This window comes from Artemia sp. Qi Xiang Cuo, chromosome 20 (genome assembly GCF_049724085.1).
Source record: "Artemia sp. Qi Xiang Cuo chromosome 20, ASM4972408v1, whole genome shotgun sequence".
Classification (NCBI taxonomy): Eukaryota; Metazoa; Arthropoda; class Branchiopoda; order Anostraca; family Artemiidae; genus Artemia; species Artemia sp. Qi Xiang Cuo.
In genome coordinates this window covers 45,466,209-45,480,860 of record NC_142813.1, presented here as the reverse complement: position 1 = coordinate 45,480,860, position 14,652 = coordinate 45,466,209, and the positions used below count along the sequence as shown (strand labels likewise).

General features: G+C 34.2%; 1 protein-coding gene across 6 annotated transcripts in view; it reads left to right on the top strand.

The window, feature by feature from the left end:
* LOC148940269 (DNA cross-link repair 1A protein-like) overlaps positions 1–1,024 on the top strand; it is a 320,311-nt gene extending 319,287 nt beyond the window's left edge. For all 6 annotated transcript variants that reach the window (XM_089105742.1, XM_089105740.1, XM_089105741.1 and 3 more), the window contains one exon: positions 727–1,024. In XM_089105742.1, the coding sequence (XP_088961868.1) occupies positions 727–935 (209 nt within the window). In that variant the 3' untranslated portion in view covers positions 936–1,024. The remainder of the gene's footprint in view (positions 1–726) is intronic.
* The last annotated feature ends 13,628 nt before the right edge of the window (positions 1,025–14,652 follow it).

The following is a 14,652-nucleotide window of genomic DNA, read 5'->3' as shown; positions in this document are numbered from 1 at the left end:
TATAAATAATTTTTTGTGCCTTTTGTAAGGCTTCTTCTCTATAAAATAAAATAAATACCACCACCCCTCCCCCCTCCGAACAAAAGTTTTAAATATGACCTTGCCTATAACCATACTCTAGAATTTAAAATAAAATGAAAAAATAAAAATGCCCGCTCTAGGATTGTTCTTCAGTTTATTCTTCCTCTTCGTCTATTATTTGAGTTGTTTCTTCTGTTTTAAACAGAAGAATAGCAGAGTAATCTCTAGGTTTTTCTTTGATAGAACTCTCAATATTTCTAAGTCAACTCTTTCCCCCAATTTGTCTTTTTCCGAGATCATTCTTACATACGTTCTAAGACCACACTGGCTCTGCATGGCGTAGCTAAGTTAATCATTAGGGAGATGACTTTTTCCCAATATAATCTGTGAATCTATTCTGGCTTGAGATTTTGCTTGTTTTCTTCAGTGTTTCTTTTGCTTTATTAGTGTTCACTTCAAAGGGATAGATATTTTTTTTCTTTTTTTCTTAGTACTTAGGACGGGTTGGCGGAGATCCTTGCCGAAATATTAGCTTTTGTCTTTTCGCTTCCTTTCTGTCCACTGCCTGAAAATCATCTTCTATATCTTGGCCATTTCTTATAATTACATTTTTTTTTTTTGTCGTTTTTTGTCAAACGTCAAGATCATCCTTTCACAAATAACCTATTCAGTTCAACGCTTATATAATTCTTTTTTACATTTCAGCCTTACCCTACTCTGAACATTCAAGCTACGAAGAACTGAAGAGTTTTGTTCGCTTTATTCAGCCTAAAGAAATTATACCAACTGTAAATGCGGATAGTATTGCAAGACAGAAAAAATTCATGAAAATTTTCAGCTCCTGGAAGGCACCTGATGTCGTAGGAATAGAAAATGTTAGGCAGTCGAATCTTTCACATTTTTTAAGGGATTAAAGTGCCTGATTTTCTTTTGATGATTGTGTAGAATATTAGTGGCTTTTACAATTACTGGTACTATTTTAATATACTACATACAGCGTGTGTTTTGGCAAGTTCTCTGCGCTCATGTTATCGAGGTCCTAACTCGCGTTCACCTGTGAAGATTTCTGTAGCTGGCAAAACCGGTTTTTTGAAGCTGGCAAAACCGATTTTTAAACAGGTTTTCGAAGTTGGCAAAACCGGTTTTTAAACAGGTTTTGGGAGCTGGCAAAATCGGTATTTAAACAGGTTTTGGGAGCTGGCAAAATCGGCTTTTAAACAGGTTTTTGGAGCTGGAAAAACCGGTTTTTAAACAGGTTTTTTGAAGCTAGCAAAACCGGTAATTAGGTTCTGTTTCTCCATTGCCGTTAGAAGCTTGATAACCTGTTCATGTATTGCTATGTTTTTTCTATATTACCTATTGATAAGTATCTATTGTTAAGATACAATAATTTGATAAAATTCTATAATTGTATAATTCTATAATGGATTTCTATTGATAAGTATCTATTGATAAGATATTTTATTCATCATATAAAAAAACCATCAACATTAAACTATAACAAACGAAAAAGGACAGAAGCAAAAAAGGAGAGAAATAAAACACACGCAAGTAATAAACCTATTGTGATAGTCTGTCATTTATATTGAATTTATAAATATATAGGAATAGAGTCCCCATCCCGTGGCAATGTATCCTCAGGAAATGGGACGGTTTGCACTAAGGTCTTAATCGTTTTAAGCTGATTGATGTCCTCAGAATTTTCCATTGATATCGTTCCAACCACGTTCGACCCAGAAGTTTGTATTTTGCAGCAAAGAATTGGCCGAAAACAGCACTTTGCTGTGATAATTAAAAAAAGAAAATACCTCCTTTCTTTTCGCCAAAAAGTATTTCTGGTATTCGAAGCTTCATTTAACTAAGCTGATTTGCTTCATATTAATTGAATTATACACCTAGAATTGTATATATAAATAGAATTATAGAATTATATAAATAGAATTATAAGGTAATTTGCAGTGATGATGACCCCTCTAGCTACGAAAATTGATTTTGTTTTACAGTTTTATTTAGAAATGTCGAAAAGACAACCCACCCTAAATCTAGAAAGGGTTTATTATTATTATTTTATTATTTATTATTGATATAATGAGTTGTCGGGAAACGGGATGGTTTGCACAAGAGTTTTGATGGCTTTAAAAAGATTCATAACCCATGAATATTCATTGGATAGCATTTGGTTATGGCACAACTTTTGGTGTATATATATTCCGAGCATTTCCAGGTTATTCCATTTATTCCAGGCTATTTAATCCAAGCCTTTTGTACAACCTTGTGTTACACATTCTAGCGAATTTAGATCTTTTGGTTTCAGTAGAGATTAGGACTTTAAGTTGAGACAAAATCCTTGATTGTTTAGTAGTAGTAGTAATAATTTATTTAAAAAACAAACAAAATCAATCAGTAGCACGTGAAAAGGGTTGTTTGCTAGGGTGTTTTACTAAGAAGAAAATAGTAGTAACAGCAAATATAAGCTAATGAAGTTGGAGGGGGAAACCGTGTACCGAGAAATACAAACATGAATAAATCATTAGTAAAAGATGTGCATAATATCATGATCCTGAAACAACACCCACCCCTAGAAGAAAATAACAACAAACAACTCAATAGATAAATTAAAGATCTTTTCCAACATGTTAAAATTAATTTTATTTCCATTAAATTTTAATCTTTTTCAAAGGTATACTCACTGAGCAACCCTATACACAGCTAATTATTAAATCACACGCAATAAAACTACATAATATCACGATCCGGAAGCAACGATAACCCCAAATAAAACAAACAACTCAATAAATGAATAAAAAAGAATCCCAATACGTTATTATTAATTTTGTTCCCATTAAGTCTTAAGGTAATGTTCCCATTAAATTTAATATTTCCATCAAATCATCAAAGTAATACTTACTGAGCAGTCCCATGTGAAGCTTGGATTTATTTTTATTAATGCGTGATTCTTTAACAGCATGGTTAAAGTTATTCCAAAGGTCCCCTCTACATTCCCATCGCGCTGTAATTACGCAATTAATTATGCAACTATGCATTAATTATATCATTATTTTTATTTTATTATATTAATTATGCAACTACGAAATCTACGAGCATATCTTCTAAATTTTCTCTAATGTTCTACAAATGCGTGGACTAAGGCTAATATATTGGCAAAAGAATAGTTAAGGATATGAGACATCACCCAAATTTTGTTGAAGCTAAGTTGTTTATGATGCCACAAGTTATATGGCTTTATAGTTCAATAGAAACATGGCTTTTCACGGAGCCATTGGTATTTTCCTATACCAGAAATCAGGATTGTTTCAAGAAGTTCCGCAGTGATTGATGTTTATGGGCTCATAAACGTTAGTGATTTGTGATTGACCTTTTTTTAATACGATGTATTCATTTGTACCTCCATCCATTTTATTTTGATTATTCGGCTGTGCAGATGGAAATTTATCCTGGGCTACCATTGATGTGATTTTACGCAACAACGGCCATTCTTATAACAACGGCGATTCATCAAATTTCCTCCTTTTTTGTTGCAAGTTTATGCGTCATAACAGTTCAATAACTGCATTGAAATATGTCTACTGAGCCGTCGAAAGTCGCATAAATTAAACCGAAAATCGCAAAGAAAATGATTAGAGAAAATGAATGAATGATATTATTGAAAATGAACAGAGAAAATCGCATGCAATTTATTTAGAACCATAAATTACAATTAACTGAGCAGAAGTTTTTCATTAATATTTGAAAACAACATGAAGGCTGTGGCCTTTAAATGCAAGATTTTAATACTCGAGGCCCCGGGGGATATTTCCAGGGAAATGACCATTGAATATAAGAATTATATTTTTCAATGGGCATAGCCTGCCTAAACTAATACAGATTAGTCCTTTGAACATTTTTCTTGGCTTCTAGATGTTGATTTGGCCTATTCCTGTGCATATTCTTTTTAAATATTTCATAATATGTTTTGTGTTTCAACGGCTGCAGTGAACCGTTTCTGTGTGGTCTTCCTGCATCCGCTATTCGTGAGTCGTTTTACGTTAAAAAAAATTGCATCAGTGGGAATCAGGGGTTAGTCGTCATCCGCCACACTGGCATCCGCCACACTTGATCTTTTTTTATGCGTCTTTTCTTAGACTGGTGGCACACCCGCAACTATTGGCCAGTTGCGAAGTTCTGCATGCCACCAGATATACGGAACAAAAAATTTAAGACTGTCGAATAGGTAGAAAAAGTAGCGACCTCTGTGAATGAGATACCTGCGAATGAGACCACCTCCCCCACCCGAAATGTTTGTCTGAATCGTAAAAACGTAACAAAAATGAATATAAACAAATTTAGCATGTGTTTTAAAGTTTTTTGTACCCCCCCACCTCCCCCTAAAACAATCCTTGAAATCCTAAAGTTTGATGACCCAAAAAGTGGTATGTGATGAATTTACTTTGTTAATACACAATTATATCAAGCTAATAAAGTCAAACTTACGTCCCAAGTAGATAGTATATTTATTTTATGGAGATAGTATATTTATTTTATGTATTTTATATCAATTATTAACAAAAGACTTGATAAAAACACATCGTTTCCAAATGCCACAGCATAGTATTGATGAGGGATAATCAAACAAATCCACTAAAAGAAATAATAATAATTAAAATTAACCTCAAAAGGCGTTTAAAAAACAATACTTAACTACAACATCATGTACCCCGCTACCACTACAACAGTCAACCCCTTCCTTAGCATATATAAATTAAAATAAAATACTAAATTTAATAATTGTTAAAATTAAATTAAATTATAAAAATTTAATAATTAACACTATTTTTTTCTATCAACTCTACAGCCTTTTAAATTCACTTAAATCACTACTTGTAATATTCTATAAAAATCAAAACATGAAGAAGACGTATAAAATGAATCAAGAAGTAAAATAGAAGAAACATGTTAAAATCAAGACATAATAAACTTAAAATCTTTGATAGAACAAATAAAACATGAAACTAGAATTTAAAATTTAAAAAAAAGTATAAAAGAAACGAATTTAAAAAAATGCTTACTGATATTATTAGAAAGCACGTTTCATTTTTAATTGTGTGTTTTCTATTTTGATACCATTCAAGATTGCTTCTTGACTTTTTCATGGGAATCACCATCGATGTCCACTCTTTTATTTTTCTCCACAGCTAGTGGCACACTAGAACATCATATAGACCTGTTTAATGGCTCATTTTAAAGGAAATTGCTACATCTAGTGTCTTTTGTAAGTAACAAAACAGAAAATCTAAAACAAGTTTGTGACAAAAAAAAATTGCAGCTTTGTGTACAAGACGATAAATTAAACTCATAATCATTTGTTAAAAATGATGTTAAAATTAAAAGCTACATGATGATGTTAGTTATAAGGATGTCATTTTTTTTTAGTTAAGAATAAACTCTAGCCTATAGTAATCAAAACAACAAAATTGAATCATCATGTAGATGATGAAACCACACGTGCTCTGATTACTGGGTAAGAACATTTTATTTTCCTGAAAACTTTTACGAAAATGCTTAGCAATTCATAGATATTTCCAACCCAGTTGCTGCTTCAGAAAAACAACAATCCAAGATTTAGGTCATTTCTCCGAACAAAAATGTTCAAAAGCAAGGAAATTCCAGCTTTAATCCAATTGCACTGTAGATTAATCATAAAAAAATCTAGTCTTTTTCAAAATCCCTGATTCTTTTCGAAAAACTGGATTTTCGTGTAAAACAGTGCATTTCTACATTTCTCTGTCTCCACAGATGTTTCCTCAGTTGGCTAAAGACTTCAGATGCCGAAGATATTTAGCTCTGCACTTCCTCACTGCAACCAGGATATGTTAACGAGATGTCCCAGATACTTGAATTGATCGACGATTTCTAAGCACGCATTAGAACTAGTTTTATCACCATTCTAAATAGACAATGTCACTCAATTTTTATTTTTATATCTGGTCAACTTTCTGCTTTTACCTGCTTTCTGCTTTGCTCTACCCTTTTAAAATATGTTAGTTCTTTTTCTTTCTCATTTTGTGTGGTTTTGTAAAATTCGTGCCGTACCCTATTTATTCTTCCCAGTTTTGTTACCGTTTTAATAAATTGTTCAGTACTAATTTTTATACACCCTCAATTTATATCTTTAATTCAGTCGCCATGAGCTTCTATGTAGCGTTAATATTTGCTCGCTCTTCAATTATTTTGTTTTTCTAGTTGGTCATACCTATAATCAAGCAATATGAGAAAATTGTAAGAGTAAAAAATTGGTGCTAGTGTAAAAAGAAACGCCAACCCCGTCTAGCGTGTGGCAACTTTTTACCAAAATATCCTTCTTACAAGTCTCTTTGGGTTCTTTAAAAGTCAAGATAGGGTAAAGAATGAAAAATTCTGTCTATAATGGGCTTACCACCTTAGATTCAAGTAGCCTGCTTAAGTCTGCCAAGATTAGATTATCCAACCTAGGCTTACTTTTTGCAGATTGCATTTTGACTGCAAACAATTCTTGAAAAGAAAACAATGTTGAGTAATTATCACTTCAATTGTCACATAAAATATTTAATCTTTTCAAAATTCTCTACGTTTTGATAAAGTCCCCAGACGCTACAATGTCTGTGGCGCTATTAGTTAAACTTCTATCTTTTCCTTTGGTAATGACTGAAAATCCAATCTTTATAAGATTGCCATACTCTATGTATACTATGGACATTAGCAAAACATTCCTTTTAGGCAGAATGCCTTACGCGAAGTGGATAGAGCAAAAATACAGAAGTGTTTATATCAAACCAGATATTTTTTTGTTATTAGTCAAAATTAGAAGGCGGCTAAATGAGTTTCTTTGAATTGTGTATTTTGAGTGTTTTCTGAGTAAAAAAAAAAAATGTTTTGGCCACTGTGGCCGTGTTTTGCTCTTTAACTGGCGCAGCTAATTTAACTAAACTCTTCACTCTTTAACTGGCTGGCTGGCTACAACTGCACCACGGTGTGATTGCTAAATGCATTGCCTAAAAACTTCCTTTGACTATTGATTTGCATTCAGCTGTTCTTTTCTAATTAGAGAATGTTCTGGCCAGGGGCGTAATTTGCTATGGGGCAGGGGGAACAACTACGCCCTCCAGACCCAAGTCTGCCCCTCCCTCCCCCCTCCCCGCCCCGCCAGACCTCAGTTTGCCCCCCACAGCTGAAATTTAGTTTCTGCAAAAAAAAAATCTTGTCAAAAGTCAAAATAAGCCCACACAATTCAAGTATCCAGAGAAACAGGTCAGTTTTCTTTAGTATATCTTTGCTTTTATGGTAATATATGGCTTATTTTTTAGTTTTCACTGTCATTTTCACTTGATTAAAGGAAATTGGCTCCAACTTTGCCCCCTCCGCCCCATATTTTGACGAAATTACGCCACTGGTTCTGGCGTGGTTTGTTGTGTTGTTCTCACTGAACAGGGAGAGCTATTTAGCTTTCCCTGACCCAATGATTTGACAGACAGTTGAGCACCAAGCTGTTCGATCGATTACGAGTGGTATGGAAATCTTCACCCAACGTTTGTCTCATCTGCAACCGTGAAAACGGAAGCTGCGAGTCGACTCTTTGTCTTTCTTTAAAATTTTGACCCACCACGCCTCCTCTTTACTTGTCCACCACGCCTCCCCTTTCAATGTTTGAGGGTTATACAGGTCAGTGTCCATTTAGTTAGGGTATTCAGTCTGATGAATCAGTTGAAACAAGATCCATTATCAAACGCAACCAATATTGGTTTCGATGCTTCTGTAAGGGTCTTCAACAAGATCGAGCCTGAAGTGGTAGTAACAGTAACGGTAAAATATCAGAACAAACGTTAAATTGAAGAATGAAGAATACGGAGGAAGTAAAGAAGGAAGACGATGACGTTAAGGGAAGAAAGTAATTTTTTTCATGTGTTATAGGGAAGACCGAACTCTAACTCATATTAAATGAACCATTAAAATATAATGTAAATTTCACCGAAAGCTGAATCATCAAATACATGATGATGTAACACGCGTATCTTTTATTAAGATAATATAAAACGAGTATCTTTTGAAGTAGCCGCTTTGGGGTATGATTTCATACTTGAGTGAGTCAACTGCCTGATTCCCTTCGGTTCGCTTTTTACTATTCCAACTAATTGTATTCCAACTATTCCTGATTATCTGGTGAAAAAATCCTCCTAAGGTCCATGTTTTTTTTTCGATTTATAACGGTTACCGTGGTTTCACATGTAGCCGAAACCTATTAAAGGACGAACTACGCCCATAGTAACTAAAAAAATAGCCTGAAACCCTTAAAACCGACGTCGGTTTACAAAAAGTAAACCATTGGAATTGCCTTGGCAGAAAACCCTATATAGGAAACTTACAAGATTCAAGATTCATTTAATAAAATAGCCGTCGTAGTTACGGCTGACACCGCAACTGAATTACGCTACCCTTTACAACAATCTACATATATATACACTAAGTACGATTAATAACACTAGTAAAAAAAGGAACGAATGAATTGCTGAAACGATTTGTCCTGCAGTGCAATGGTTCCAGCTTATTCGTGTGTTTCCGTTGACTGTGGTGGCGGGGGGGGGGGGTAGTAGGGATCGGTGTTTATCACTCTAAAGAACGGAGTGCCCAAATTTGCACATCAGCTGATACCTTCGTTCTTTAAGTGTTGGGGTTTGTAGGGCTGAATCATAACTAACATATTTGGTTCCTAGAATGATTTTTAGGACTCGTTTTTGCACTGCCTCAAGTTCATCATTAAGAAGGTCGATGTAAAGCACTTGAGGCCCCCAAACTGGGCACGTGTATTCAAGCAGAGGACCTACGTAACACGTGTACGTGAGAAGCAATTGCTTTATAGAAAACCCCAATCGATGTAATGTGGCTAAGGATCGCAGCGAGTAGTTGGCCTTTCTCACAAGATTTGTGAACACAAGAGAAATTACTTTTTTGCATGGGCATCACAATCTATGACCTCTTTTACTCTCCACCGTGAGTGGGGCACTGGAACATCATAGAGTGCTGTTGAAGAGCTCTTTCAAAGTAAATTACTACATCTAATCACTTTTGTAATTCAAAATTTTAAAATAAAATCATTTTGACAAAAAAAAACTGCATTTTCACATAGAAAATTATTATATACTTTAAATGGTGTCTTGGGTAACAGCCATGATCGAGGTTGTAGCTACCGCTGCAACCTAGTAAAGGACGAACCACGTACAATAGGAACTAAACAAGTAGCCTGAACCTTCTATAACCAGTGTCGGATCTAAACAAAAAGTACATCATTGGAATCTCCTTAGCCGAAAACCCTTGGCTTGAACAAGAAGGAAAATAACTTTTTCATGGGAATCACCATCGATGTCCACTCTTTTATTTTTCTCCACAGCTAGTGGCACACTAGAACATCATATAGACCTGTTTAATGGCTCATTTTAAAGGAAATTGCTACATCTAGTGTCTTTTGTAAGTAACAAAACAGAAAATCTAAAACAAGTTTGTGACAAAAAAAAATTGCAGCTTTGTGTACAAGACGATAAATTAAACTCATAATCATTTGTTAAAAATGATGTTAAAATTAAAAGCTACATGATGATGTTAGTTATAAGGATGTCATTTTTTTTTAGTTAAGAATAAACTCTAGCCTATAGTAATCAAAACAACAAAATTGAATAATAATGTAGATGATTAAACCACACGTGCTCTGATTACTTGGTAAGAACATTTTATTTTCCTGAAAACTTTTACGAAAATGCTTAGCAATTCATAGATATTTCCAACCCAGTTGCTGCTTCAGAAAAACAACAATCCAAGATTAAGGTCATTTCTCCGAACAAAAATGTTCAAAAGCAAGGAAATTCCAGCTTTAATCCAATTGCACTGTAGATTAATCATATAAAAAATCTAATCTTTTTCAAAATCCCTGATTCTTTTCGAAAAACTGGATTTTCGTGTAAAACAGTGCATTTCTACATTTCTCTGTCTCCACAGATGTTTCCTCAGTTGGCTAAAGACTTCAGATGCTGAAGATATTTAGCTCTGCACTTCCTCACTGCAACCAGGATATGTTAACGAGATGTCCCAGATACTTGAATTGATCGACGATTTCTAAGCACGCATTACCAAGAAAGATACCAGTTTCCAATACATCTCCAAAGTTTGTTAGAACTCGTTTTTTTCCTTACTAATCCTCTGACCGTCAGGATCCTCAATGACAGAAACATTACGTAGTATGGTTTGATCTCTAGCATGGCGCTGTCGTCTGCGTAATCTGGGTTGCTGATGGAGAAGTTAGAGTTTGCTGTGACGCCGTTCACAGAATGCGTGAGAGGCTTTACTACCCCATTGATAACAAAGTGAAAAAGTAATGGGGCACCTCGGCCCCAAATCGGTGCCATGAGCGAGGATAATTCTCCATCTACTTGTATGCAGGGATGAGCACGGTGATAGTATGTCTGAATGAGACGCATCAGCTTCTTAGGGAAACGGTCTTACAATGCTAACCATATACAATTACGAACAATCGAGTCGAATACCGTCAGGGTTGTCGGTGAACAATTCCCCGATAAAGCTCCTTACAGAGTAGAAAGGCCTTTTTATCCCAGACTTTGATACTATTACTATTAGGAACTCATTGTAGTACCAAGTTGTCTGAGGCTATCACAGCTGCGGACACTACTCCTTCACCCCAACCTGAAATGGTGTCTTAATGGTGCCTTAAATGGTGTCTTGGGTAACAGCCATGATCGAGGTTGTAGCTACCGCTGCAACCTAGTAAAGGACGAACCACGTCCCATAGGAACTAAACAAGTAGCCTGAATCCCCTAAAACCGGTGTCGGGTCAGTTCTTTTGAATAGACACGGAGGAGTGCATACAGGTGAGAAGCCATTTAAATGTGAGCACCTTGGAACATTTCATGTTCCAGGTGCTCACAGGTTGTTGTATAGAAATTCAACGACCACATTAAAAAAAGAAGGGTCAATAACTATGAAGTTTTTTCAATGATCGTATAGAACCTAAGTCTGTTTTTTGTCTTTTCCTGTATTGATATAACACAGTGGCAGTAGCAGCCACATTTTATTTACACATGTGAATAAAATCAAAACAATTCAGAGCAACAACACTAATGATATTTACCGACCGTAATTTTTTGATTTTAGAAATAGTCCAATTTCAAGCGTAGTCAGGACGATTGATCGATTAGAATTTAGATTTTTTAAAATCAGAAAATATGGCAATTTCTTGTCATTTAAAGTTTTCTTCTGCTGTAGGCTACAGCAAGTTTTGACTTAAATTAAGGAGAGCTTTTTTAAAGATTTCTTTTTATCAGTGTGGAATTAATTTAATCGAAATTGGATAAATGCATAATTATTTCGTTTCACTGCTAAGATTTCTAGGTTTAATTGAAGCCAATAATCCCAAAAGTCAATCTTACTGGTATTTAGGGTAAGAATAGAAGGATACTTTTAGTTTGACCTTGGGCTGTTTCCCAATAGTTGTTAAGTTGTAACGATGTCCATAAAAACATTTGAAGAACTAGGAAATTTTCTGCTTTATGGAGGTTTAACTATTTTATTTGTACTTTTAATTAAGAGACTCATTTGGTTCATTTTTGACTATTTACCCGAACTAAAAGACGAATTTAAGAATTGGAAGAACATGGAAGAATATTGGAAGAATATGGAAGAACATCTTGATGACACTGATTCTGATGATGATAATGAGGCGGTACGGGAACTCATAGATAAACAAGGTCCTATATGTGCAGTATGCCCTCTTGTTGTGGAGGTGATTCCGAGGAAAAAAGATAGTCTATTTCCTGCTACAGAAGAAATTGAAAAATTTCTAGCTCTTGTTCTAGGAAACGAGAAACGAAGTTTTCGAACAGAAATAAATGATGAAAAAATGATTATAAACGTAGATTCAAAGGAAACTGCTGACGAAGTAACAAATCTGGAGACTGAGAAAACAAAGAAAGCATGTGAACTCGGGCGCTTGATTGTGTGGGATTATTCAAAATTCCGTGTTGGAAAAGACCCAACATGAATCGGAAGGTCCTGATTTTTTTTCTTCCTAAAATATTTTCTCCAAAAGTTCTTTTCTAGGGCGTGTCTGATGCCGCAGCCATGATATCGAGACTTTTAGGTCCAAAGCCTGTTCCTAGGGTTGGTAGTACCACGGGGGAAAATTATCTATTGCGTCCCGCTCCCGATTCAAATATAAGGAAAAAATCTGAATCAAAGCGAAAAATTGGATCAAAGCGGGAAATTCCGCAGCGCTCCCAAGCCACGGTGCCAGGGGCAACTTCCCCGGCTTCCCCTTCCCTTAGGAACGGATCAGCTTAGCCCTATATGATAATGAGAGTCAATTACCCGGTTCTTTGCATTAACTTAGTCATACTCGTGTAAGAAAATCATACTCGTGTAAGAAAATACTCGGTACAGATTCTTCATTTTGAATATTGTAAAAAATATGTGATACGTAGGAAAGACCCTTTGGCTATTTACAACTAGGAAGGTGTACCCCAGAAAGGCGGCTTTTCGAAAGATACGTGTATTATACCATCTTACATACGAAGATGAGGTTTTCTCCCAAACTTGTATTTATTTTAATATTATATTTTTATACCAAACATATATACATTATGAGACCACACTGGCTATTCATGACGTATGAAAACAAGAGAGGAAAGGAAATAATAAATGAAAAAACAAACAAAATCTAACTTTCCGAAGTGAATCTAACGAGAGCAGAATAAACACTGAACAAAAAAAAAACAGCCACAAATAAATAAAAGAAACAATCACCAATTGGATTGAATAAGTATCCGTTGCCTGGCAACAGACTTCGCCATTTTGCAATTTTGATACTCCAACTTGGTGAACGTTTGCATGAACACAAAATTCCAATAGATAAGTCCCTGAGATTCAAAAATAAAAATTACAACTTTGTTTCCGCCTTGGCCCTACATATCTTTGAAATCCTACACATTTGGTACTTTTTGAGGACGCAACTTTAATATCTACTGTAAATGGCCTATCGCAATCTTCTAAAGAGGTATTTGAGATAAAAAAATGTAATAGAAATTTGGCTATAAATAGAGACACCGGAGATGTTTATTTAAGCCCAATTTATAACAACTTAGATTTCAAAAGACTCATTCCATATTTTCGCCCAGTCTAATTTAAGACAACCTGTCCGTATAGCTAAGGAATATCGAAATTGCAGAATGGCGAAGCCTATTGTCAGGCAACAGATACTTATTCAATCCAATTGGTGATTGTTTCTTTTATTTATTTCTGGCTGTTTTTTTTGTTCAATGTTTATTCTGCTCTCGTTAGATTCACTTCAGAAAGTTATTTTTTTTCTTTCTTTCTTTTTTTTTAGCACTGAAGACGACTTGGCGGAGGTCCTTGTCGAAATATTTGCTTGTTCTTCGTCTTCATATTTTGCCACTGGCTTGACAAAATCCTCGTTTTCTCACCTATTTGATTTTATTTTTCATTTACTACTTCCTTTCCTCTCTTGTTTTCATATACCTAACATATCTTTTGATAGCTCCACTAGTGGTTGGAAAAAAGGAGATAAATCACTGCTTTCCATACGAAGAAAGTGATTTTTCTTGTTGCTCAAGATAGGGGACTGTAATTCGCCTTCATGGGGTTTTTGGCTATGATGATTCCATTTATACAGTTTTTATAAAGATCCGACAGCATTTTGTTGGGTTTCAGGCTGTTTTTCCAAAATTCTTATTAAATTCTTTATTAAAATTCTTTCAAGCTTTTATACCATTAGGGTTAATCGAAATAATAGTCATTATTCCTGAATCAGCTTCAAATGGCAATTTTTTCTCGTGTTCTCCTTTATTATAAAACATATTGTCAAATTTTTGATTACTATGAGCAAGATTTTGTTTTTCACCAGACTGTGTCTTCCAAAATATCTTAATGAAGAAGAATTTATAGATGGCATCATCTATCTTGAAGCTTTATCTGTTATTATAAACAGCACCGCAGGGTGACCTTGAGGAGTGAAGCCCCTCGAAGAAATTATAGGCTAGTAAATGACACATTTGATTCTGATTGACAGATAATTTCATGGGTTTTCTTTGTTTTGTTGGCCTTTTTTGGGTTGAAAAAACTCTTCCTATAAGTTATCTACTATTGGCTGCCTTTCCATAGTGGTATAATATTTCTAAGCATCAATATATAATTAGTGGGAGATAATAGGCTTCAGATTGCTTGAGTAGGATATTTTGTACAATCTTTGGCCACAGATTGCACAAAGCCTCCATTCATACTAGTGGTATAAGGAACTCCTTGTATATATATATATATATATATATATATATATATATATATATATATATATATATATATATATATATATATATATATATATATATATATATATATATATATATATATATATATATATATATATATATATATATATATATATATATATATATATATATATATATATATATATATATATATATATATATATATATATATATATATATATATATATATATATATATATATATATATATATATATATATATATATATATATATAAAAAAAAAAAAAAAAAATATA